General features: G+C 36.5%; 1 protein-coding gene across 1 annotated transcript in view; it reads right to left on the bottom strand.

Annotated features, from left to right (window-relative positions):
* The window catches only part of BBS9 (Bardet-Biedl syndrome 9), a 308,094-nt gene that overhangs the window by 129,524 nt on the left and 151,299 nt on the right, over positions 1–27,271 (bottom strand). Inside the window, exon 21 of the mRNA XM_069859823.1 lies at positions 14,638–14,860. Within this exon, the coding sequence (XP_069715924.1) occupies positions 14,638–14,860 (223 nt within the window). The remainder of the gene's footprint in view (positions 1–14,637; positions 14,861–27,271) is intronic.

Raw genomic sequence — 27,271 nt, 5'->3', positions numbered from 1 at the left:
CTTTCATTTTACCCTGTGAATTCCCTAACTCTTGTGATATTTTCTGTGCACCAGCTAGATGGCTAAATTTGTTATGCATCAGTTACACAACAGGCCTTCTCTGTTACAGCCTATGGTGTAAGCAATAACTTATCATTAGATTCTTTGTATTTAAGTTGCATCATATGTCATGTGCAATTATAATTATATAATAACAAGGTACATTCAAATTCTTTGTATTTCTTGCCTTCCCCAAGAGATCCTTGGTTTCTCCTCAGCCGAAGAGGTGCATCTTCTGTACCTTCCTTTTTGTCCAAACACTGAAGGAAGACTCAACTGAAATGGATAGAAACTCTGAAGGTACTTTTAGAAGTATACTTCAGAGTTTGCTCTCATTCATTTTGCAAATTCAGAAGGTTATCAACCGCTACATGAATGTGAGTAGAACAGTAACATACAGTACTGTCAAGTAAACAGAAGAAATCCTGACTAAGTTAAGTCAATGGCAACACTCCCAGCAACTTCAATAGGGCCAACATTTCACCATTATCTTGTTGATCACAACAGTTATTTCACTGTTCAGAAGGACCAGACTGCTGTGCCTGCCAAGAATTTCTTAATGCAACGTACCATGGTCAGTTTTAATTGAATATAACTCTATATTCCTTTCTCATTCTACCAAGGTAAACTGTTGACCTGCCAAAAAAAATTACAATTTACAAACAACATCCATAAAGATCTTTCTTTCATCTTAGAAAAGAGCCTGATGTATCAAAGTTCTCCTTAGCATAACCTTACTAGTAGTCTGCAAATGAATAATTATTGCCCCTTCAGCATTGGTTACCAACCACTAATGTTCATAGCTGCTCAAGTGGCACATACATTAAAAATTAATGGTTTGAACCAAGAAATGAAGTGCTTTCTTGGTTTGGCAATATTCCGTGCAGAAAGCTTCCTATTTTTCAGTAAATCACAAAATGCACACTTGAAGGAATATCTTCTATATAGCATGGACTCAAATTCAAAGTAGACTAACCACAAATAGTATAAATGAACACCTTATTTCCTCAATGTTTACAAAATACGCTGTAACTACACTAACCAAAATGATCTCATGTATATGTAATTCAATAGCCAGGGAGAATCAAGTTATCCAGATGAGAATCAATTTTACACTGAACTAGAACAAAACTCTGTTTTCAACGTGCTGCAAAGACAAGCAAAAATAAAGGCTCTCTTTTGACATAGATATCAGTACTTATTATTTGGAATTACTGCAGAAGTCCGTCTCAAGACTGTACAACAAGCACTTTTCCCTTGATAAGGAATTAGTGAAGCAATCAAGTAGAACTGGTTAATTTGTTCTCCTCAGATGGGGTATCACAAAGTACCAATTCTGTCAATACGCTGACTGCGTAGGGAAACATGGCAGTTGTTTACTGCCACAAGCATTGCAAGAACCTGTCTTACTTTCAGAAAGACTTTTAGGATAGAATCCCAGGAGCACAGGAAAATCCCATCTGTCATATGGGATGCAGCCCTTCCTAGATCTTGACCTCGTTAATCGCTTCATCATATCTGGCTGGATTCTACTTTACATTACTCCATATAATTTCCTTCTTTTCAACAATTTATGGTAGAACATAATCAGACGCAGAGTATCTAACATAATTTATTTGACTAACTTTAATCTCCTGTGTCACTCCTGTCACCTTATTGCCTGGTTTATCAATGACCCAATCCAAATAATGTCAATTTATAACTTCATTTAAATATTCCCAAACAGCAACCTAATATCCTTAATGACTACTCTGGTTACAAGAAACTCTTTCCATTTTGGAGGAGACGAAACCCAAGAATTACTAATTCTTATCTATTTAAATAGACTTTAAGATTGGAAGGAAACAGTCTGATCATTTAGCAAGACTCTACTCTGAAATGTCCTCCACACATTCCTATATGTAATTCAAACATCCCTTTATTTCTAAGCTGCTTTTAAGAATGTCACTGGCAATTATTTTTACTTAAAAACCCCTCAGTTTCTTTTTTAAAAGTGCTAGAAGAAACACGTGCTTATCAGTACACTGATAAGAGTTTTAAGATAACTGTGAAAGATTTCTCAATGTAGCTATAAAATTTAATATAGTTCAGCACCACATAACTTACATTAAAAAAAGCTTGTTCATAATATTTATTACCCTCTAGTTGTTCTATTTCTGTTCAGCCATCCATTTGAATTGAGGCATCCTTCATCATTCATATACATGAGACCTTCTCTTTGATCTCTAATGGTAAATGTAAAGGCTGAGTAAATGTTCTTTGAAACACACTGTGTGGCACAGCTGCTTATTGTTACATAGAAGACACTAGGTCATTAAAATTGAAACTCGATTAATATAGTGGAACATCCCCCTAATCATATCCCAACTTTGAAGTAATACCCCTTTCAGTGATATCTCTAATTTACAGTTAACTAGGTTTCTTCAACTGGAATAACAGTCAAGCTTTGGTTAAGGTCAGAATTAATAAAGTACATCTTTCATCAAAGACAGAGAGCTATTGGCAATTCACCCTGCTGTGGTATTTGCACTTACAATACACAGCAAGCGCCTAACGGATATACAGCCTACGACGTTCATCACACAAAACTCATCAAGCCTGTGGTTTTCTAGAGGTTTGCTGAAGGGTTTTATAATCCTGTAACAAAGTACTTTAGCATTTATTAACTACACATTAATTTTCTATTAGTGCTTTACAACATTCTAATTAGCAAGGAGTGAGCTAAATCTTTGCTTCAAAGTGTAAATGAATCAAAATAAAACCTTTAGGATTCAAGTTTATGTGGCTTTTCGCTTTTGCTTGTCCCCTTATCACCACTGTGGTTCAGCCAGTGACACAATTGAAGACAAAACAGAACTAGCTTAAAGAATTTTCAAATCTGCCAGTGCCATGAAGCACCTCATGTTTTATTTCATTACATTTTCCAGCTCAAATCTCAGACCAAAGCATTAGAAATAGGTCATACGAATAAACACGGAGCAAGGAAAACATTAATTTATGGACCTTCACTTACTATATGAACACTAGCTGAACTAGCCATACCAGTTTCATGACTAGACTATATCAGTTCACTGCTCACAGAAAGTGCAACAGTTAAACATGATCGGTCTTCCAAAATTACTTCATTCTTGAAAAATTAAGAAAAGAAATCTGCAAGTTTCATACTAATTACATACAAATTTATAACAATGTTAGGCACTCAGATTCAGGAAGATGTCACTCTTTTTCTCACTATGAAAAAGACATATAGACTATGCGAAGGCAAGTCACAAGGTAGCTACCAAGGAGCTTTAATGCAGTCCGATCTGCTCTTATCTGAGCTGAACGTAATCACTCAAAAAGAAAAGGGGAAAAAAAGGAGAGGAGGGAGGGCAGGGGGTGGAAATGAGAGTGTCTACACCTCATTGACTACCACCCATAATCCAAGATGCTACCTTAAAATGCCACTATTTCAGTCTTAATCTGATAAGCAAGGGTATGAGCTATGCTTGCAGACAAACAGGCTGCATCCCATGTTCTCTAAAACCCAGCCTGTCCAATCATATCTACTCCAAGTCTGGCGACCCAACCACCCAGAGGGTGTGGAAACCGCCCTCTGTTACCAAATGGATCTGGCTGCATAATATGTTCCCTGAAGTCCAAAAGCTCTCTCACAAATTGGTCTAGTTGAACTCAAGGAATGATTCTTCAATTGCAGTGTAGCTTTCCATTGTAGAAAAAAAAAAATTAGGACAGGCATTCCCAGCTCTCTGAAAATCACAACCCACAATTGTCATTTTAAGTTTTGTTACATGCATTTCAATAATAATCTTCTAGTATATTATTTGTCATGCTTAGACTAAGACCCAAGGCAATTTCTACTTCAAATGTTAAAGCCACTCTTTTACCTAGTAAAGTTAAAAGACCTTTAAAACTATTTTTTGTTTTTGTTTCAAAAAAAGCATTGGGAACTTTTCTGTGTGCAACTCAAAACCAGCTGTATTTTGCAAGTAAAGACTTTCCAAGTGGCTGGCTCTACGCAGACTTTTGGCAAATCTATTTGAAAAATTGAAAACTGGGGGCCTGAGCCAAAGCTTACTGAACTCTATGGAAAAACTCCCATAGATTTCATCAGCATTTGGATTAGGACCTAAAAAAGTCTGAAGTAATTGAAAAATCAGTTCTGTATGTACAAAATATGAAATTTTCACTAGGTTTAGATTTATTAGACTCGTTTATGGTAGTGCGGAAGAGCAAAAACATTATAAGTGGTGTTAGTGATGTACATATAGTTTTGCACTACTAATTCACCACAGAGTTCTACAGACTCATTCATGTTAATTACACTGCCTACAAAATAATAAAAGATTAAATCAATCCCACATACATCAACGCCTTTACTTAATTTTAAAAAGACCCGAATATTGAGAAAAAATATTATCTCTCAAATAGGTTGTTCTTGAAACATCCCAGGAACCCAAAATTTAAAGGAACCAAGGGAAGGAAGCCTGTTAAATGGAAATCTAAAGGATGATTGGACATACAAGACTGATTACCCATTAACAACATACCTTAAATAAAAGGATTATGCTATGTGAATAAAGTTTGGCTTTATTTAAAAATAATTACATAATTTACTACAGCCTCTTAAGAAAAACTATCTAGATTTTACTTTTTTTCATTTTTTACTTTCTGTTAAGTCTTTTGAAATGGAAGGTCAGAAGCTGCATTCTTTATCCTTTAGCAACACATTTTCCACAGTTTTGAACCATTTGCTTATAAGTGCAGATTTTAGACATTTATTTCTGCTTGTGGTCTCTCACGGACTGAAACAATGTAGAAATAAAGCCCAGTGACAAGCACGATCATTATGGGAAACTCTTTCAACTGGCAATTATTTTCACCAAAAGCTTGCCCCAATATTATGAATCATTTGTGACCACTTATGCTTAAGTAGGACATATTAAAATTTAATGGATTTCAATGCAAAGAGCCAGCAACAGGATTGTACACACCAAGGCACTAATGTGTTGATCCTAACTGTACTTAGATGTGGCAAGTTGGAATTGCAAGGCTGCCAACTAAATTTCATAGTTCAACAAATGAATGAATCCCAAATCTCAAGCGGGATTTCTTTTTTATTCATTATGCATGACATTTTCCTCTTTAAATTATTCATTTTTTTAAATGTTATTGCTTTAGCCTTCTTAACCTTTGTACTCCTTCACTCTGTAGTTTTTGCCAGCTGTAGTATCTATTAAGGAGGGGAGATTTTCCCAACAAAATAAAAACCTTTTCACAACCATGCACAGAATTGTGGTTTTTTACCCTTCCATCTAATTTTGCCCTTCTTCAAAATATTAGAATCTTGAAATGTTCAAAGGGGGAAAGAAAACGTATTTTCTATCAGTGCCTTCTTTCCAATAAAAAAAAATCCAAACACTGATTCCAATGCTTTACCATTTTATGTAATCCCTGAAAATTAATGACTTGGAGAACTATCATTTGAGTCCAGCAAAGTGATGAAATTTGACTGAATTCATTAAAATTAAAGACCACCTCAGACGTTCTTCCTCCCTCTCTTCCCATGCCTGATATTCAGATTTCCATTTTCACCACTCAGAATTATATAAGAACAGGCTGCAAAGGAAAACTGGCTCACTATAATCTATTAATCAGTAACCTGTGTTTTAACAAACCAAATGTATGTAGGAGTTATAACACAGGACTGCAAGGCATATTTGAATTCTATTTATACACACGTGTTATTGGTTCATGGAATGACCTCAGGAAAGTAACTTAATTTCTATATAGTTCACCTTTCTTTTCCACATAAATAAATAAACAAAATTATTAAAACAATAAAAGTAAAAGTTTTAAAGAGTAAATAAAGTTACAATGGAAAGAAGTTTCAAAGAGTAAAGATTCACATTGGAGAGCCAAACAATGTTTCTGGCTCAACCAAGCTGTTTTTCAACTCTTCTTGAGCAACAATGAAATCTTGTTGCTTTACACACTCCCAAAATTCTCCCTAATGATTTGCTACTCCCCTTCCTTTTCACTTAATCAGCTTTATGGAGCAAGGGCCATATTTTAGTCTAAAAACTGGAACACAAATAACTAGTTTAAAATATTTGATATATAACTGTTTGCTTATTTCTATGCTTTTATATTAAGATGGAACTGTTCATCACGAACAGCTGATAAATTTCTGCAAAAATATTTTAAATGTGGAGAACTAGAAATCACATTAAAGTTGTAACACTGTATCATGTTCTTTTATACACCATATCATGTCGTCTTATTAGCTGGCATGAAACGATGCAACAGAAGTGCATGAGAATGCTAGGGGCTGTAACAGTTATGACAACTTCTTTGTTCTTATTATCATCCTTAGGTGATTATCATCTGCAATTATATGAAGAGAAGAAAGTTATATTTAAACTGGCACAACAGCTCAGGCATGCAGAGCTGCATAAATTGGATACAAAAGTACACAACGATCATGCTGTTTACGGATTTAGTTTCCATTACACCGTTGCTAAAACCTTATTGCCTAACAGATCCACACTAGTACAGTAGTTTCTCTGTAGTTACTGCTTTAGGACACCCAGTTTGACAGCTGACCAGGAAAAGGGTCTTCCTACCCTTTTATTGCTCTAGTGATAGAGTTACTTGCTCCAGCTATCACCGTGCAGGAACAGGAACTGTGCATATTGTTGTATGGACATCAGAAGACAGAGTATAGAGAAGGAAATCACTGAAGCATAAAGTAGAGAGGAAAAATGTAAAAAATAATTGAGAAAAATAGAAAAAAAAATAAAAACCAAAGCAGAACCATAGCAGTAGTCTTACTAGAAGGAAGACCTACAAAGAGAAGATAAGAAATACACATTTTACCATGTCTTTTTGCCTTAAGGCTGTAAGAAAAGTACGGGAAGTTTGCGAAAAAACTGATACAGTAATGATAGATCTGTTTTGGTTTCAATGCAAACAGTACAGAAGTTCCCACAGAAAATTTTTATCTGGGTATGGGAACCCCAGCTTCTACACGCAAAAGATTAAAAACCTACACTTGTTACAATGCAAACATACAGTAAGTTTCAAATCAGATAAATATGTCTATAAGTTTTGAGCACTTAAGAAAATGAAGGGTAATGGACATGATAATTTAGTGACAATACATGTATACATATATATAATATAAATAAATTTAGCCAGCAAATGTAAGACAAATCTTATCTTTCTGTTTAAATTTTCTCATACACGAAAAAAAAAAATCCTTTTTCATTTTTTGTAAACAACACTTTTCCTGGGGGAATCAGTCTTTCAAGGTACTTATTGATCAACCTATATGATTTCAAGGAAGTTAAAGTGAGTTAATGTCAATTTCATACTTAAGGGTCTGAGCCAACAAATCCATAAGAAAGAATTGGCATGCAGTGTTTTATAAATGTGCTTTAAAAGCCTCTGGGTACATTAAAGAAAAAAAAAAGTCCTCAACAAGCTGGTTTTCAATAAGAAATATCATTAATAACCTTTTAATAAGGTTTAGATTCCCGGGATCACAGATACTTACCAAAGTCCTCTAGACACTTCTGTAAATGGTACTGTCTCATGAAATAGTAGAAACAAGGGAGGAACACCATGAGAAAGATGGATTAAATGTTGAATCTCATTTGGTCAATGACCGTTACCACTGACTTCAGTGTTCTACCAGTTCCATCAATCAATGCCACGCAATCTTCAGGTGCACAAAATCCTTGCAAATACTTGCAGCAAGTTTTGTAAATAAAACTTTACTTTCAGTTTTCCTTACATAGATTTAATAAGCATTGTAAAAAAAGCTTTATGGATACCAAATATATTCAAACTAAAACGAGAAAAAAATATATAAAAGCATTATTTTAAGGGCTACTGAAGTGGAAAACGTGGTTAAGTATTTTACTGCTACAGAAAATGTATGGAAACTATCTTAAGGGAGAATCACATTCATAATGGATTGTAGTCTTCTGTGAAGATAAACACTGGAATTGTGTCACATCTATAAGAAAAAAAAAACATATCTGCAATTTTTATACACTTCTCTGCACCAGTATGGGGAGGCTGTCAATGCACCATGATCTCAGATTCACAACACTTAAGTCGCAGGAAAATTTTTCAAACCATGATCCTTCAGCCTCCAGTGATTCTGAGAATATCTGCTGGTAGTTGAAAAGCATTGTCTGGTCCTCAGTGCTGACTTCTGTGCCCTCTTCAGGCTGCTAAATTACCTTTGAATAATTTTAAAATACATGATTCTAACATGCCTAGGATAAAAATTAGTGTAGTGGCTACTGAGATAACATTACCATGACAGACAGGAGACTGGAATCTGTGTTAGTACAAATGGCAGGCATTTGCAAGATGCTTTGTGCTGGAGTCCACAATTATACAGTTTGTTCCTTTCCCCTAATGACCAATGCAGAGTTGATAATTAGCAGTGTAAGAGATCAATTTGCAACAACAAAAATCCTATTTTTTTCAACTGAACAAACTATTACTAATGTTTACAGTATACTCGCTGTGTACTAAGAACTCTACAGCAATGTTTATGTCTTTTTAATATATATGTGTACATATATATAAAAATAAGTATTGCTCTTCCTGGAACTTAAACCCACATGTTTTTCCAATTAGTCCTGACATTCTCCTCAAGTTCAGCAGCATGTAAACAGAGAGCTCCTTAAGGAATATGACACATTCTGTTGCATCCCAGTTTTCCAGTTGAGAACACAGCTTCAAAATGGGTGATATTCACTCACGGATATTACTACAGGATTTTGACAGGAGTTTTTTTTCTAAGCTTACAAAAGAATAAAAAAACCCTAGAAAAACTTCTGTCTTCCAAAGCATGACCTTGAATACATTCTGGGTACATATATATATTTAATGTGATAAAGAACACTGTGTTTAGAATTAACATTTACCAATTCATAATCTGAATGACAGAACCATGATTAGACAAAGCAGAATTATAATCAACTTGATAAAGTAAAAAAAGCTGTAACTACAAGGTGTCAAGTAAAGTATATACTACCGTGCTTAGGAAAGCAACATCATATGTATTAATAAAGAATGGGAAACATCTGGTTAGGCAGCAAAAGTATAGGAAAGGATCTGGAGATTGAGAAAGGGCAGAGAATTGCAGGGACCCTACTTAGACAAAATGAAAAGCATTTCATTTTGGAAAACGAAGTGTAAGAATTGAGAATCATCATGAAAAAATACTGAGATAATTAAGTTAAGGTTACTGAAGGCATGCACTAAAAATCTTCCAAAGCTTTAAACATTATAAAGAACACCATTAATTGCCACCTCCATCTTAAAGAGTCACAGTAAACTAGCTTAATTTGCAGGACAACAAACATCAAATATTAGAAAAACCTTTCTATAAGGACACTAAGATATCACAGAAATTATCAAGATATATTGTTCAACTTGTACGAGGTATTTAAGAGTTTAGATAAACTTTGACACTGGACACATTAACTCCACTGCAACACAAAGAAGTAAACCAGATGGGCAGTTGGTTGACTTCTAGCTTTACCCTTATACAAATGGACACTGATAGAAAATTATTTGCAAATCCTATTTTCTAGGTGCAAAATATTCCTACTTTTCCTTATAGTTTCAGTTCCGAAGATTCAGATGACCTGAGGAGACAAGTCTTTGGCATTCCATAGATTTCAATGGAACAGTACTCAGTAACTGATCTCAGGTTAAACAATAGTTTCTCTACTGCTACACCTATATTCAGAACTATGCAAGTAAATCATGATAAAGCACAATATAGAGACATGCTAAGCACACAAAAAGAGGAAAAAAAATACTGAAGTCCAGTTAAACAAAAAATAACTCCTAATACAAGAATAAAACTGCCTGCTTGAATAAAGTTTTGAACTGATACATGGCTCATTTGCACACCAGGAACTACTATAAGAAAAGCAGGAACACATTTGAGCGAAAAAGTAGCTGAGAAACCCAAAATATAGATTAGGCAATACTGCAAACAGAGCTCAAATCAATCAGACTGGCATCTGAACAAGTCTTCAAACAGCCACAGCTTAAGACACTGCTTAAGGTTTTCAAAACAATCCTGCAGAACACACAGGTATTATAAGAGATCTTTAAAAGCTACAGAATTAATTCACTGCAGGTAATCAGGATTTATGCTATAAATTCTCACAGCCATTAAGTTCAATACATGAACACTTGGGTGGTCTACAGCACCTTTCCCCAACACTTCCCTGGCACTGACCCACACTTTGGTTTGGCTCCTCTCACTAAGCCCCTCACACTATTCCTCTCATCCAACCGTTTACACATTGCCAAAGGCAACACAGTGCATGATACAGCCTAATGTGGCTTACTGTTATAACCATATTTAGCCAATGATTCTGATTAGCTTTTAATTATCCTTTTAAGAACATGCTACATACTGGAAAACTATCATGTTCCTCTTCAAACTTCTCTTTTTTTTCCTCAGAAGAAACAAAAAGCAAAATTGTTGTAATTATTTATATTTCTGTGCTCTTCTCAGAACTCTATCCAATTTGCCCAAGATTTTCCTAAGTTGTGTTACCATGTAATTTCAGCCAAATCTTTCTCATGAAGAATAGAAAGAAATATATCTCCTCTTTGAAGTCACATAACTACAACCCAAAGTTGGAGTTTGCCTTTAACAAGATCATATTGCTGACTTTTATTCAGCTGCTGGTCTGCTATAACCCCTAGTATTCTCTCCTATGGCAAGAGTGCTTAAGAAATTATTTCACACCTTTTAGTTTATCTGATTCTTATTTGCTGCAGCCCTTAGCATTTACCTCCACTGAAAATCATCTTACTGACTTCAGATCTCCCCTCTAATTTATCAAGGTCAGAGTTATTGCTCTTTCAATGTGCTTGAAACTACTGCTAGCTTGTTGCAAAAACACAATTTTAACATTCATGCTCCATATTCCACCACTGGAGCCATTAAAGAAAAGAATGAACAAAACCAGACCCAGCAGATACCATGGCATCCCTCTCACATATGCTCTTGGATTAACTACAAATACAAATAAATGTTTTCTGAAAGCGTCTTTCAAGTAGTTGTACACTTAAAAGATAATCATCAGCTTTTCAATGTGGCTTCAAGGCAATTTCTCTAACTTTCAGGGTTCATCTTGAGCATATTAAATATAGTTTCTAGCAATCCAGCTTACTGTTACAGTGCTGCAATGCCAGGAGGGTCCTAGGCACTTTTAAAGAAATTTTTAAAAGTTAATTGCTACAGGAAAAGGACCTTACCACTAGGAAAAAGAATAGGCTTCAGAAAAAGAATAGGCTTTAGAAAAATAATAAGACCCTCAAGCTATTGACAGTTGTATTACTGAATAATTACAGGACCATCTTTGGCTTGGCCTGGAGCCTAAACACCCTGAAGAACCTTCCCTTATGTTAACATCCAATATCTAAGCAGAAATCCTTGGATACAAACTTAATTCACACCATCTCCCTCTTCGTGTATAGCTCCACCTCTTTTACTCTACCTGTTCCCTCTAGACTGGGAGAATGAGTTTCTCTATCCTATAGGCATTATCAAAGAGCTTTTTACTCAACAGCATATAGTTATTTTGTACAATGTTTTCCCTTTATAAGGCATCATTCTCAATTTCTTCCTAGTGTAGACTGAAAGGTATTTTTAGTTGGAAACAAGAATGAGGCAAATTTCTTGATTATCCCCACCAACTGCACTGTGCTCACATTGAGGAATTGTCTTGTGCATGCAAACTTGTTCCTTTTAGGTGGATCTAAATGAATGATGAATCCTAGGAATACACCTGAAGCACCCTGACTGCTAATGGAGGATCAGTACATCAGATAATAAAAGAGCTAGTTCAAAGCTCCTCTGAAACACATGGATAACCTCAAGTCACATTGCCAGCCTCAATTACTTCCCTCTGAAGACCTGCTACTAACATGCCATTATACTTGCCAGTGCAGGGATAGCCAAGGAACACCCAAACAGGTGAAAAGACAGACATGTTTTAAAAGTCTCAGTAATGTCTTCATTCTCACAAGAATGCTCCCAGTTTTCTCCAGTCTGTCCAAAGACCCACACAGTTTCAAAGTATAGAGCCCATCCTCCTAGAGAGTAACTACTTAAATACTATGATATTCTAAGCATTTGCCAGAAGTATTTAGCTGTAATAAGCCTGTCCTGTAAATGAAGATGGAATTTGTTACTTTTAAGCTCTTCCATACTTTTCCAAAACCCATATTCTCTCAACAGTTAATAAGTAAATGCATAAATGTACAGACCCCTTTATAAAGGCTTCAGGTTGAACTTTCCATGAAAATAAGAAAGTTGTATTAGGTTTTATAATTTCCTTAAATAATACCTTCTTATGACACTTGAAGTGTTAGCCTAGTTAGGTCATAATTGTGATTCTTAATTAGGTAATTTGATATTCAAAAGGACTACATATGCTTGATTCAGCAAATTTGGAAGTAAAATGATTTATTTTGGAATCTATATTTGGATTACAGGTATTAATTCTTTTTTGCTCTAATCATGGTCAAACAGCAATTCAAGTACAGCTAAAAGAGTTTATGTTGGGTGGGACATTACTATACTAGGTCTCAACCAGCTCCTTACAGGTATTTCATTTTTCACTGTTCACATGAAATGGTAATCCTGGTCCCACATACCACCAATACACGACCAACAGTCAAATATCTTATGTTTTGCTTGGAATATATTACTTCATCATATTATTTTTGAGAGGTAGTATAATTGTCTACCTGTACTACAACGGTAAAAACTACCCTAGTGCACATCATTCACACCTTCTTGGTGTTATTTTTGCCTCATATAACAAAGTAGTGAGGTTAACATTTTTTTAAATTTTAATCTTTCTATATGCAGCACAGAGAGCATGACCAGACCACTTTCCCAAGATCCCTCATCAAGAGCAAGATTTCTGGTAATTTGCTTAAAATTTTTTAAAATTTTGGTTTTTCCCTGAGAGAATTAATCATTCCCAAATTGAATAGTTCCATGAACTCAATAAAATACTGGTCATTTGAACAGGTAGAACTGAATTTCTTCATTAAATCAATTCACTTATGAGCCTAGGTGAAAGCGATTAACTGCAGCTTTCTACACCTTTCCAAAATTCTTAGAATGAAAACAATGTCTATATAATCTTTTCAAAGTTCAACAAACGAAATATCCTTAACTCATATTTTAGTCTTGCAAGGAAATACTAACAAAAAATTTAAAACTAATTTCACACTTATTCTGGCTCACCCACTTCCAGATATGGGCATAGTATAACACTAATGAAAAATTATGTATATAGTTTCTATCATTGCACAGTCTGCAGCTGTTTCACTGAACCATTTAAAGTAGCACATGCAAAGGAGGGCTATGCATAGTAATAACAAGGCCTTCTGACTTGCTGTAACATTGCACAGGCCATTCACATTATATTAGGCAGAAATAAAATTATTCTTTTTAATCTAAGAAAACAAAATACCAAAAACCAAGATACTGCCCTAACATAACTTCAAACTTGATCAAAACAACAGCTATGAAGACAATTAATAAACAAGAATTTTAAGCATGAAGTATACATACAATGCATAATTTTGCCTACAGATGTGAAGAATTCTGTAGGTGAAGGAGATCATTGACTACAGTGATAATATGTGGTCTAGGAAACTATGAATCTGAATGAAGATCCAACCCAAACCTAAAGCAGGAAGCTGGGAAAAAAAAATGTTTCCAAGCCAGCATAAGTATCTGATGTTTATTAAGCGACTGCCTAGCTCACTAGAGAAAAAAAAGCAGGAAGAAAATGTCTTCCAACAGTACAAAGATGCTAGCCTTCAGTCTCTAAAGAAAAGGTGTGGCCTTGACCCTACTGTTACTGAAAATCAGGAATATAGAAAAGGATGTGAATGAAATTTCTTTTAAAAAATCGCAATTCTGTGACATTATTTTAAATCATTGAAACATTGAAATCATCTCTATGTTCCTCTTCCAAATGAGAAATATTATTCAACACATACTTAAATTAGTTTTATCTTTGATTTCATGCTGTGAGATAACACCCAGCTAATAAGTACTTTCTAAAGTTTCAGGGGTTTTTATTCACTACTTTAGAATTAGTCACATGCATGTGCCATAATGCCAGTAATGTAACCACAATCGTTTCTCTATGAATAAAGTAAGACTTTTCACTTCTCCCTTTTCCATTGCATTAGAAATGCATACATGTATACATTCAATTGAAAAGTGCAAAGAAGTAAGTGATAAGGCTTTTATAACACAAAGATGACCACCTAGGGTTCATTTGCTGCATTACTGTGCATTTGCAGTTAAGAACAGCAATAAGTGATTGAACTGGGATAAAAAATAGATTTAAATTTATCTAATTACCCAATTCATTCTATTGGTCAGTGACAAAGCCAACGTTTGATTTACACAACCATTAAAAGCAAACTGCTGATACAATCAAATGCACATAATCCTCCACTTTAATATGCAAACATATATTTTGAATTATCAACACACACTTCATGTCTTACCTGGAATGACAGCAGCTTGCTCAGTGGCTGAGCCCGTACTTAAGGAAAGGCGACCACCTTTGGCCAATCTGTCACAGAAAAGGGTGATGTTCTTCTTCAGTCTGCTAGTATCTTTGGGCATGCTCAACTCAGTGCTGAGAGTCAGGGCCTGTTCCTTAGAGCTCTTTGACAAACAAGTTTTCAACAAGTAAGAAATGGCAGCATCAACAGTTTCTTCCCAACCCTGGATTAAATCAAAGGAAATAAATGAAATTGAGCGAACTGTAATAAAACACAGCATATTAAAAACAAAGTAACAAAACAAGAAGTAAGAATTTTCAATTATACTGATATATAAAATATAGTTTGGGGGTTAATGACTGTCATGAACACCCTGTTCTTCAGCTTGTACAAAAACTGCCACAGCAAGCCTGAAAAACACCAAACTTGGCCCAAAACTGAGAAATATAACTTCAATAACAATAACAACATACGGACAGCATGTGACATGACAGTTAAATTCAGTACTGTATTAATAACTAAAAACTAGAAGAGCCTGGATGTGACATTTAGAATTAAGAGCAGAACTGAGATGTAAATACAAATACAATATGTGGTACACAAAATTAGGCTGATGATATGTCATCAAGACCAGGGTGGGGAAAAGGTAGCCGATCAGAGGTAAACAATTTGGAATCACTGTCTAGATCCTGACAATATGCCAATAGCACAGAACACAGTGACTACAACACAAAGCTACAGATATTCAGTATCCATATATCAGACCAAATAACTTTGTTATGATACCCACAGCCTTAGTACAGTTGTGTCAGAGCCCTGATGAGCTCGGACATAGATTTCTAACGCAATAGTGTGACAACATTTATGAGAAGAGCAGCTTAGTAATTAGGTCAGCTAAAACAAGCAGCTATCTATGGAAAAGTTTGGAGGAGGAAAAGCTATATTCACAGTCATATTCAGCATACACTTCCATAAAATGAAGTGTTTACTTCTGCAAATAACACTTAGTAAAAGCAAGTAAGTTTCTTTTCATGAGGCTCCTCAAAAAGCACCTTTAAAATTCAGTTTGTCATTGTAACCTGTACTATGGTTTTCAGTGACATGAACAAAACACAGACATTTTTTCAGGTAAGAATCTGGGTAGCCAAAGTCTTATCACTTGTGACAAGGTTATTAGGTTAATGTATAAAATCTAATATATGACATCCAACTCGTTTATGCAGTTTGCAATGCAGAACTGTCTCTTCTAGATGCTTTCTGTAATCTTACATTACACTCTATGATGAGACCATGTGACTAATCCAAAGTGTCTATAATGAATGATTCTCTATGTCAGTCACGAAGTCTGCTCACGTCTTTTCATTACAATCTCGCAGAGCCTGAACAGAATTAGCAAATAATATAAAAGGCTTTGTGGTCTGCTTACTTCAGAACTTGGAATACCCCTCCAGTGTTCAGCCACCTGTAAGCTAGTTTTATATACGTTCTGCCTACATGTACAGAGGAGTAATAATCAATTGCTGCAGTATTAGTGTCTGCTCTCTCAACACTCCTGATTGGTTGGGGCTTACTTTGGCACTAGACTTTATTGACTTCAGAAGTTTCAAGGCTACAGTCTGGAGCCACCCAACTCTATCTACCACTCTGCTAACAGAAGGTAACACCAAGGTAGCTCTTTACATGGCAATTAGTCAGTCAGAACAAAAAGAAAACTCAAGTATCCAGTTGTAGTTAATACAACTCCAGAGTCTTCAGTTTTTAAGTTCCTCTCATGATGCATTCTATTCAATTGTAAATGCTCAGCTGAACAACAAAATTACATACCTATCCAAATTTCCATGATTAAGTAAGTGTAACACCACTGGTCCCAGTTTTAAAAAATGATGATGTCGACCCTGAAGGAGTCAACTGTCAGGCAACCAAGGTTCATGAATTTCTTTTATTAGAATTTCTTTTATTTATTAACCTACTGTCTTATCTGGATTTCCTAAAAAATCCACATGTAAATTAGAAAAACCATGCCAGTCAATCAATGCTGTGGTAGCTTCACATTTTTCAAACATTCTAGAATGAATCCATTCGAGTGTAATCCATCCACTGACCTGTGATGGTGACAGGAAACAATCCATTCTGCAGCCAATTTAAAGAGGTTAATGAGCTGGTAAACGCTGTCTACATTCCCACATACTGGGCAATGAAACTTAATATGTACAAAGCATCAAAAACAGTCAAGCCACATACTCCTAATTATACTACAAATCATGAAAAATAAGACAACATAAACACAAGAATCTTGAGTTTCACTAAAAGACAAAGAAAACACGTGATTAACTGGTGTCAGCATACAGTAGCTCAGAAGCTGGCTAATATATACCTCCAAATAAGTCATAAAAAGGCAGGCAAAATGAATATTTAAATAAAGAGACTGAAAATACAAGCTAAGGGAAGTCAGGAAATTAAACATGGCTAGTATTCTGTCCTTGGCTCACACAGGTATGTTTTACTTTGTACCACAGCCTTAATATTTTCCAACCCTTGTTCTTGTATTTAATTTCCATGTAAAACTGGTTTCTCAGTAGACCATAAAACTGTCTTCTCCAAATCAAAGAATGTTGACCTAGTAAGTCCAGTCAAATCCAAACCAGCCTTTATGATCAGTGAAAGAATACACTAAAGCTACCTCTACATGGAAAAAAAAAAAATGTTAAGGGAAATCTGTTGAGGCGATTTTATACAACTAAGAATTAATAGCCACAAATAAGACTGCATTTGTCAGTGATTTTTAGTGGTGCAAGAGGAGAACTGAAGGAACAAGAAAAATTCTTCACTCCTCACGTGTTAAAGAAGCTAAAAGATGTTTGAAAATGAACATATTCTAGTCTATAGCCCACACTAAAGAATGGTTCTACAGCTACAGTTGTAATATTCACTAATGGCTTAATGTATAGTATTCTGCAAAGTAATCCGTAGTCCTATGACCAGCAAGCATTCCCATAGCTGCCAAAACAAATGTGAGTCAAGATTCACAGAAAGAGGTATGATCAAATCACGCAAATTCTTTACATTGACTTATCATCTGAAATAGATACCAAAAATGCTTAATTCCTTAATTTAACTGTTTCATTGGGAAAGCCTTGGCTTCACATTTCACATGCATACAATCCAATTTTACTCTTCTACATAACAGGTAGAGATTGGCACTTTCTTTTCACCAAATCATATAAACTGCAGGAGTCTGAAAACTAAATGTAGATGATACTAGCAGATTAGCAATTAGGATTGCACTAGTTCACATCACTTATATTGTATACACATATTATCATTTAGGATCCCAAAGTGTCATGGCATATCTGAGTGTGACTGTGATTACGCGTTTGGTCTCACTTCAGCATAAGATTTAATCTAGAGTACCTAATTTTTAGAAAGATTTTTAGGTTCTACAATTTGTGAAACAAGAATAAATCTCCAAAATTGTGTCACCTGCAGGGTAAATAACTAGCCTGTTATTCTAAAACTCTATAGAATAAAACCAGAGGCCCATCCAGCATGCAAGATGTCAAACTGCAGATTAATTGTCAAGCTATAGAAAGAGCTCTGATCCTGTGACACAATATGCAGGGGGGAATATGGTTACTAGTGAAGTGTGAAGGCAAGACTCCACCCTCTAAGAGTTAGTTGGTCAACTGACAAGGTTAACTAGATGTAAATAGGGGTAGTATCTAAAAGCAGGATTTCAATATTGTTGCTAAGATGCATTATAGGGAGAAGCATGAGATTAAGGCCTAATTGTTGTCAGATTTGATGGGTTTACTCATATCATTTCACTTCTTAACATATTTATACTGCATAACTGTCCACAAGCATTTTCTTGAGGTTTTAGATTCCTCTTGCCTCCACCAATAGCAGAATTCATAAATCAGGGGAAGTTAATGAAGTGAAAGATGAAGTACTGATTAAGGTAAGTTGCTCCTACTGAGGTTCAGTCAAAATCCTGTCTAGCCCCACAGCACAGAAGTTTGCAGAAGTCAGTTTCCACTGCAAAAACATACATACATGAAAGTCCAGGTTCTAAAGACACTAAAGCACCTCAAATACTGTGTTCAGTTTTGGACCCCTCACTACAAGAAGGATGTCAAAATGCCGGAGCATGTCCAGAGAAGGGCAACAAAGCTGGTGAAAGGCTTACAGCACAAGCTTTACGAGTGCCTGAAGGAGTTGGGTTTCTTCAGTATGGAGAAAAGCTGACTGATAGAAGGCCTTTAATTCTCTCTACAACTACCTAAAAGGAGGTTATAGCAAGGTAGGGGTTGGTCTCTTCTCCCTGGTAGCTACTGACAGGACAAGGGGAAATGGCCTCAAGATGTACCAGGGAAGGTTTAGGTTAGATATTGGGAGGAAATTCTTTACTGAAAGGGCTGTCAAGCATTGGAACAGGCTGCCCAGGGGAGTTGTTGAGTCACCACCCCTGGCGTTGCTTAAAACACAAGTAGATGCCATACTTGGGGATGTGGTCTAGTAGTAGACTTAGTAGGGATGGACTGATGGTTGCACAAAATGATCTTAAAAAGTTCTTTCCCAACTGATATCATTCTATGATTCAATAATGCAATTTCACTTGGAAAAAAAAATGTGAGAAACTGAACAGCTTGTGCTGCAAACACCGTGCTGGAATTTCTGAAGGGTATAGTGGTTTTGCTTCATGCGTCTCCTCAAACAAGGATGAACTACTCCCAATACAGGCAAGATGTATTAAATATGAGAAAGAATCAAGTAGATAATGGTACAGCACATTCTGTCACACCACTTTGAACAACAACAATAAAAAATTAGGATATCTTACCTACAAGTTTTACTACATGCACTTTCCCTGTAAAATAAAAGCACTTGATGCTTTTTAACTGAAAATCTCCAACAAATTTTACCAAATTTTAGGCTGTACTTAAGCAGATGATGAATAAATTGAAAGTCTACCTTTCTACATATTTTTTAATATTAGGCTTCATTAAATTTTTTTTCTGAGACCTCAAAGGTTTTGACCAAAGCACTGATTTAGCTAATGGCAAACACATCTAGACAGCCAAGCCAAACCTCATCTAGCCGATGAACTCTTTAGACAGATTGACTGATTGACTAATCATTGAGAAACAGTGAACAGACAAACTTATGATTTGCAAGGATAACCTACAGCACAATCTCTAAAAACTGGGCAAATATTATGAAATATTATCAAACCTTCTGAAATTAAGACATCACTAGTGCTCATCAAGTTCTACATGGTCCAGATTACAGCAACCAAACAGCTATGTGGCTTTGTAGAAACAGTCTGATAAGTACTCTTTGTTAAATCCCTATTCTGGTAAGTTAAAAATTAACATTACATTAAGTATGTATATTTACATAATACTTTTGCTAGAGTTATCCTGTGACATACATTTTGTCCTGCAAGAAAAACCTGTATAGATGTAAACAAATAGATTTACTTTCAGATAGTTCTCAGGCTTTAAAAAGAACACACAAACATAAGCAAAGAAACAATGCAACTGGGAGACAAAAAGGACCTTTGGGATATGTTGAGAATGAACGCACAGATTTTATGACACAATATTTCTTTTTCCAAAACAGGAAATAAGTCACAGATGCCTACAGAAATCTGTACAGAGTGGTACTTGCTGATAAATCCCTTCTTAAGTTTAAACCAGAAAACAAAAAAAGTCATTTTAAATCCTTCCCATAAGATGTCCAAGACAGGAAACTGCATAATTGTTGTGAGAAGGTTAGATTAAAATAAATCTACTACTTGGGGCACAGTTTGTCCAACCTGGAGGTAACCTGGAAAGGGATGCTGGGTAGGAAAAGTGTGCTTTATAGGGAGAAAACCCAGAGATGCAAGCAGAAAAAAAAGTGACTCCTGTAAGAGCACAATAATATTGTAGGGATGAGAGTATGCCGAAGAAAGGACTGGTTGGACAATACAGAAAGGTGAAAAAAAGGCACTGTTGGCAAGTAAGTTCGAGAACAACTGGCTTATGGAATCAACAGGACTCCAACAATTGTGGAAAACTTCGTTAGAGAGTTATTAATTAGTAACATTCATCTTAAGCGTAAATAAATCATTCTAGCAGCACACCAGTTGAGGTTGTTCTAAGATTCTTCCCAAGTTGTGTTCATGAGTCAGAGAAGTATTTGATTCTATATCTTAAGAAGACTCTATTAAAATGCCTGAATTTAATTTGAAAGTCATTATTATATTATTCCTAAGGCAGCAGCCATTTTTCAAGCTGCCTATGAAGTCATTTATCCTGGAGTGATAGCCAAGACAGCTCCGAAAGAATTTAAATGCAACATGAGACATACTGCAAAAACTATGCAAAACTGATGCAAGCCAAATTATGGGAATTCTTACAGTTGTTAACTCAGGAATTTGCCTGGATATATCTTATTTCTCAACTTTAGTCATAGTAATGATTTCATCAGCTCTCAAAAATGTTAGAATGCTTGGCAGGTCACCTTACTGAACGACAACCTTGGCATTTAAGTATATCCAACCTACGAAAGAAGAGTTTTCTATATCTGAAAGCACCGTATATGCTAATTCATAAGAAACAGCAGCCATGTGTCTCTCAACACTTTGCGTTTATGATGATTAAAAAACAAATATTACATACAAAGTGGTAATCCACTAATCCAGGACTACTGAACTGGTAGTCTCCAACACAGGCACAGACCATTAGTAAATTTTGCCAGGATTTCACCACATTACCAGTCATTCTAACTAAAATTCCTTAAGCACATTCTGTATTTCTAACTGACCTATAAACTGGAGAGGGACAGATTTAGACTAGACATAAGGAGGAATTTCTTCACCATGAGAGTGGGGAAACACTGGCACAGGTTGCCCAGGGAAGCTGTGGACACCCCATTTCTGGAGGTGTTCAAGGTCAGGTTGAATGGGGTCTTGGGCAGCCTGATCTAGTGGGATGTCCCTGTCCATGGCTGGGGGTTTGGAACCAGATGATCTTTAAGGTCCCTTCCAACCCAAAGCATTCTATTAATTTATTTGCCTCGAAAAGGAAATAACGGCCACAGAAGCCATGAATGCAACATTTGCCTATTCTGCCAGCAATGAAGCTGACAAACTTTCCTCATGAATGTCCCTGAAAAATCAGTGCTAAAAATTAATTTATGAGGCATTTAGGAGAATTTCTGAACAGAGATTGAATAAAACAAACAAACAGCCAAGCAAATAGACTCTATATCTGCATAGCACTCAGGAAAAAAAATGCAGTAAATATTACTAAAGTCTTAATCTATTAAATTTTTAACAGTCTCAAGACGTGGTGTATCTTTTAAGATGCACATGACTTAGTTGAAGAATTATGCTTGTAACAATATAAAAAGAGTTAAATGCATTCCAAAGCTCAGTCACAGATTAGTATCTTCCACAGTTCCCTTTTGTAGGAAAAACAAAAAAACCAGAACAAAAGACAAAAAACCCCCAAAATCTCCATTTATATAAGTAACAAAGAGTTACCACTGTAACACCTAGAAAGCAGGGAAATGGTAAAATCCTGCATATCGGTGCAATTCAGGTCTGATGAAAATCCAGACAAATGACTCAAGCTTAAATACATTCCAAGTCTATTAACTAAGAGGGACATTTGTACTGAGCACACAATACAAAATGTGCCAACTGAAATTCTCATAATAATCCTGCTCTCTTTAATCATCTCTTCCTTTAAATCAGGTAGTATGTATGACACCCATAATAGTAACTCATCCAATTTTTATTTCTATTAGCATTTAAAATAATTCCACTTCAATGGGAATTTGCAGATAGATGAAAGTAATATCAGAGAGAAGATATAGCTCAATACCCAAGACAAGATAAGAGACAGAACAACTAAAGTGAATACAATTAACAAGATACATAGGTTCTAGAGTAAGAGTTCAAAACAGCAGATGAATCAATTTAATTTTAATCAAAGTGAAGAATTTTTGGCAGAAAAACATCATTACCTGTGAGACGGCACTCCGATGTCTTAATCTTTTGTCAAGAGCTACTTTATAGACATGGAAATCTCATTAAGGATTTGGACTTACCATATTGCCTACTCTGAACAAACTACAGTTTATTTAAAACATCAGGAATAAAAGACAAACACAAAATCTAAGGAAGTGAAAGGTAACATCTTGATAACTCTGACCATAATCTGTCATTCTCCTGATCAATCAGGGTCTGTAGGGATCCTGATACAACAGATATTTAAGGTATAAAAGGTTAAAGAGTCTATGAACAAAACCAAACAAAGTATAGAAAGGAATCAAGACTTATACAGGAAGTTGTAGGGGACTTCTTTATAATAGTTATTGAACTAGTCTGAGTATAGCACAACACATCTGTGAAGAGCTATTTAACAATAGCTATTTGTGTTAGCAACTATTTTCAAGGTACTTCAGAGCATCTGTTTCAAATATTAATATCACACATTCTGAAGGAGTAGATTGCAAAAATCAGCTTTAGATAAAATCCTTTGTGAATAAGGTTTTTTTTAAAATGTCTGTCTTAAATACACTTGTCATTTCTGCACAGCTGTGCTGAAATTGCCAGTGACAATTGAAACAGCAACTTTATCCATTCAATGTAGAAATATTTATTTAATAGAAACTCCAGCAGCATAAACAACTCTCTACAAGAACTTCTCATTCCGAGTCCTGCTCAGTAAGCCTATACTTAGGCTTACTTAGGATATATGGCAACTTCACCTGACACAAATCTATGTCAGATTCTTCTCTGAAAAGTACACTTGCCAGTTTCTCTAGTATTTTATCCTCTGAAGTACAACTTGCAAACTACTGAGCCCTTCTATACTAAATAAAGACCAACAGCTTTTGGAGGACTTTGTTCAATGGACAATTAACTCTGATTATTGTAGCCAAAATTTCACACAGGCTGTGTCCTTTAGGATAAGACGTTCTCCATTTGTAAAGAAAGACTTTCAACATTAGGTTATCATTAGGTCAGAATTAGACTAGAATTAGATAGCATTTTTTTCTTGACAAATAATTTATCCATATTGCTCCTCTTTCAAATTGTCTCATATCTCAAAACTGGAACAATACAAAGTGTGGCCTAACAACTCTTTCTATCATTTTGTTGTGAAAATTATGAAGATCTTTAAGCCAGAGTGGGTAAGAGGCCGAGAAGAGGACATGTTTTTCATCAGGTAAGTTCTAATTGCATGATTACTCCTCTAGCAGCACTTTGTTGTTATACAAATACATCCTCTATGGAATCATGGAAGTTCATACTCTCATCACGGGTTTCTGTAAAAGCCATTCTTGAATTCTGAATTTTTGAAGGTTTTTTGTTGTCTTAATTTTCTTTTTGACCTAATTTCTCATAACCATTAATCCCTCTCTTCGAAGTGATGAAAGAACCTCTTGTCTGCGTTATGTAAATGGAGTGGTTTGGCTTCTTTGTTGCCAGCTTCAGAAGTCTGTTGTTTTGCTTTTGAGCACTGAGATCATCTCATGTTTCACCTTTTTTTTCCTCAAAACTTTTCACCAGCTAGCTAGGAAAACTGAGGTGCTGTTTGGGTCTTGAAGATGCAGTCAAAGCTGTCTGCAAGCATATGAACACATTGGGAGTCATGAATCCTGCTGAAGAATGCTATACATGCAACAGCAGGTCTGCCATACATCAGTTCTATCGCAGTGAGGTTCAGCAAGATAATTTTAGATATGAGAAAAAGGAATTAGACTTTGCTATACTTACTCTGGATAAAAAAAGTAGAGGAAACATATGCTAAACAAAGCTTCTGAGGCACCTCACTGTGTTTCAGCCAATATTTTATTTTCATATCAGTGATACACTTGAGGAGGGACTTCTTTTATTACGATATCCCTTATTAGGTTACCAACATAAGATGCTATGAAAGCCTGGCAAATGTGTTTGTGTTTCCAAAATCTGTGAAATATGGAACCATGCCCACTCAAACATTTTAGCTCTGAAAAGAAAACCCCGCAATTTAACAAAAACCTTGTTTTGTATTTAAATTCTTGCAGTGCTTCAGATGTACACACCATTAACTTTCAACTCAGCTCTGTTACTTCAAATTTTAGAACTTCTATTTTCCCAAAATGCAAAGGTGAGGACAATGAGGACAGTGGCAAACTGGACTTGCGTGTTTACTTGGATAGAAAGTTTTCAAGCTTCTATTAGAATTATTGGGGTTTTGCTTGAGAGACTAGCTTGGGCAAAGATCACGAACACCTTCACTGTTTGTGCCGCCTTGTCTTATGACCAAATGCCTTTTCTACTTCTAAAGTATTTTACTGTGTTTGTGCAGCAAGGTTTTGGTAGTTGAGGGGCGTGGCCTTCGGGGCAGCTGCTCTGAGAAGCTGCTAGAAGCTTCTCTGATGTCCAACAGATCCAATACCAGCTGGCTTGAAGACAGACCTGCCACTGACCAAAGCTGAACCCCTCAGCAATGATGGCAGCGCCTCTAGGATAACGTATTTAAGAAGAGGAAAGAAACCTGTGCAACAGCAACTGCAGTCAGAGAAGAATGAGAACATGTGAGAGAACTCTGCATACAGCAAGGTCATTGAAGAAGGAGGAGGAGTTATTTTCTGGGATCTTTTAAAAGGATTCACATGACATCATCTCGCACTACCTAGCAATATCTGTGTAAATTCCAGTAGACAGATCATAGAGAACCACAAAATGTGAACAATTATCTAATAATGACTAAAAAATGCTACCTTATGACAGCAATTTAGAACCACAAACAACCATCATCAAATTCAAAACCTATCAAACATTTCTGACAGAAACGTCAGATCTGAAAATAATTATTGATTTAGCTTTTTAATTTAATTTTAGTTATATGTTCAATATAAATAGAAAGCTTCATAAAATTATCGGGAGTATCTTTAACATATTTTGCCAGAAAATGCCACAATACATGGTTGGCTTTATTTAACCAGACACTAACAACACCTTACAGTATTTACAATAGTATTATAGCTTTGAATTGATGTGAGACAATCAGAAAACAAACCAGAAAATAGACCTTTTGATGAACAACATTGTCATAATCACTACAACATATACAATAATACAGGCCTCTTGGGTGGACTACAGGAGAGAAGTGAGACTGTGTAGAGAAAAAATCAGAAGGGCTAAGGCTCAACTAGAAATCAGATTGGCAAAGTCTGTGAAAGATAACAAAAAATCCTTCTATAAATATATAAATAATAAAAGGAGGACTAGGGAGACCATACAGTCCCTACTGGACGCAGAAGGAACAACAGTGACAGGGGATGAGGAAAAGGCTGAGGTACTTAATGCCTTCTTTGCCTCAGTCTTTAATTGTAAAGAAAGTCGTTCCCTCTGTGTACAAACCCAGGAGCTAGAGGAGCAAAATGAGGCTCCCATAATCCAAGAGGAGGTGGTCAGAGCCTTGCTAGCCCAACTAGACACCCACAAGTCTATGGGGCTGGATGGGATCCACCCAACAGTATTAAAGGAGCTGGCGGATGTGCTGGCCAAACCCCTTTCCATCATCTTCCAACAGTCCTGGAAGACTGGGGAAGTCCCACTGGACTGGAGGCTGGCTGATGTTGTGCCCATCTACAAGAAGGGTCACAGGGAGGACCCAGAAAACTACAGGCCTCTCAGTCCGACCTCAGTGCCAGGGAAAGTCATGGAACAGGTGACCTTGAGTGCTATCATGAAGCACATGCAAGAGAAACGGGTGATCAGGCCCAGTCAACACGGGTTCACGCAAGGCAGGTCTTGCCAAACTAACCTGATCGCCTTCTATGACAAAGTGACTCAACCACTGGATGAGGGAAAGGCTGTGGATGTGGTCTTCCTGGACTTCAGCAAAGCCTTTGACACAGTTTCTCACAGCATTCTGCTTGAGAAACTGTCAGCCTCTGGGCTGGACAGGCGCACACTCTCCTGGGTGGAAAACTGGTTGGATGGCCGGGCCCAGAGAGTGGTGGTAAATGGAGTTAAATCCAGCTGGAGGCCAGTGACAAGTGGGGTTCCCCAGGGCTCAGTGCTGGGTCCAGCCCTGTTCAATGTCTTTATCAATGACCTGGATGAAGGCATCGAGTGCACCCTTAGCAAGTTTGCAGACGACACTAAGCTGGATGGAAGTGTTGATCTGCTGGAGGGTAGGGAGGCTCTGCAAAGGGATCTGAACAGGCTGAACCGCTGGGCTGAGTCAAATGGGATGAGGTTTAACAAGGCCAAGTGCCAGGTCCTGCACTTGGGGCACAACAACCCTATGCAGTGCTACAGACTAGGAGAAGTCTGTCTAGAAAGCTGCCTGGAGGAGAGGGACCTGGGGGTGTTGGTTGACAGCCAACTGAACATGAGCCAGCAGTGTGCCCAGGTGGCCAAGAAGGCCAATGGCATCTTGGCTTGAATCAGAAAGGGCGTGACCAGCAGGTCCAGGGAGGTTATTCTCCCTCTGTACTCGGCACTGGTGAGACCGCTCCTTGAGTACTGTGTTCAGTTCTGGGCCCCTCACCACAAGAAGGATGTTGAGGCTCTGAAGTGAGTCCAGAGAAGAGCAACAAAGCTGGTGAAGGGGCTGGAGAACAGGTCTTACGAGGAACG

This window comes from Phaenicophaeus curvirostris, chromosome 6, assembly GCF_032191515.1.
Source record: "Phaenicophaeus curvirostris isolate KB17595 chromosome 6, BPBGC_Pcur_1.0, whole genome shotgun sequence".
NCBI classification, from domain to species: Eukaryota; Metazoa; Chordata; class Aves; order Cuculiformes; family Cuculidae; genus Phaenicophaeus; species Phaenicophaeus curvirostris.
Note: the sequence above shows the minus strand (reverse complement) of the source record. Positions and strands in the feature narration are given on the sequence as shown.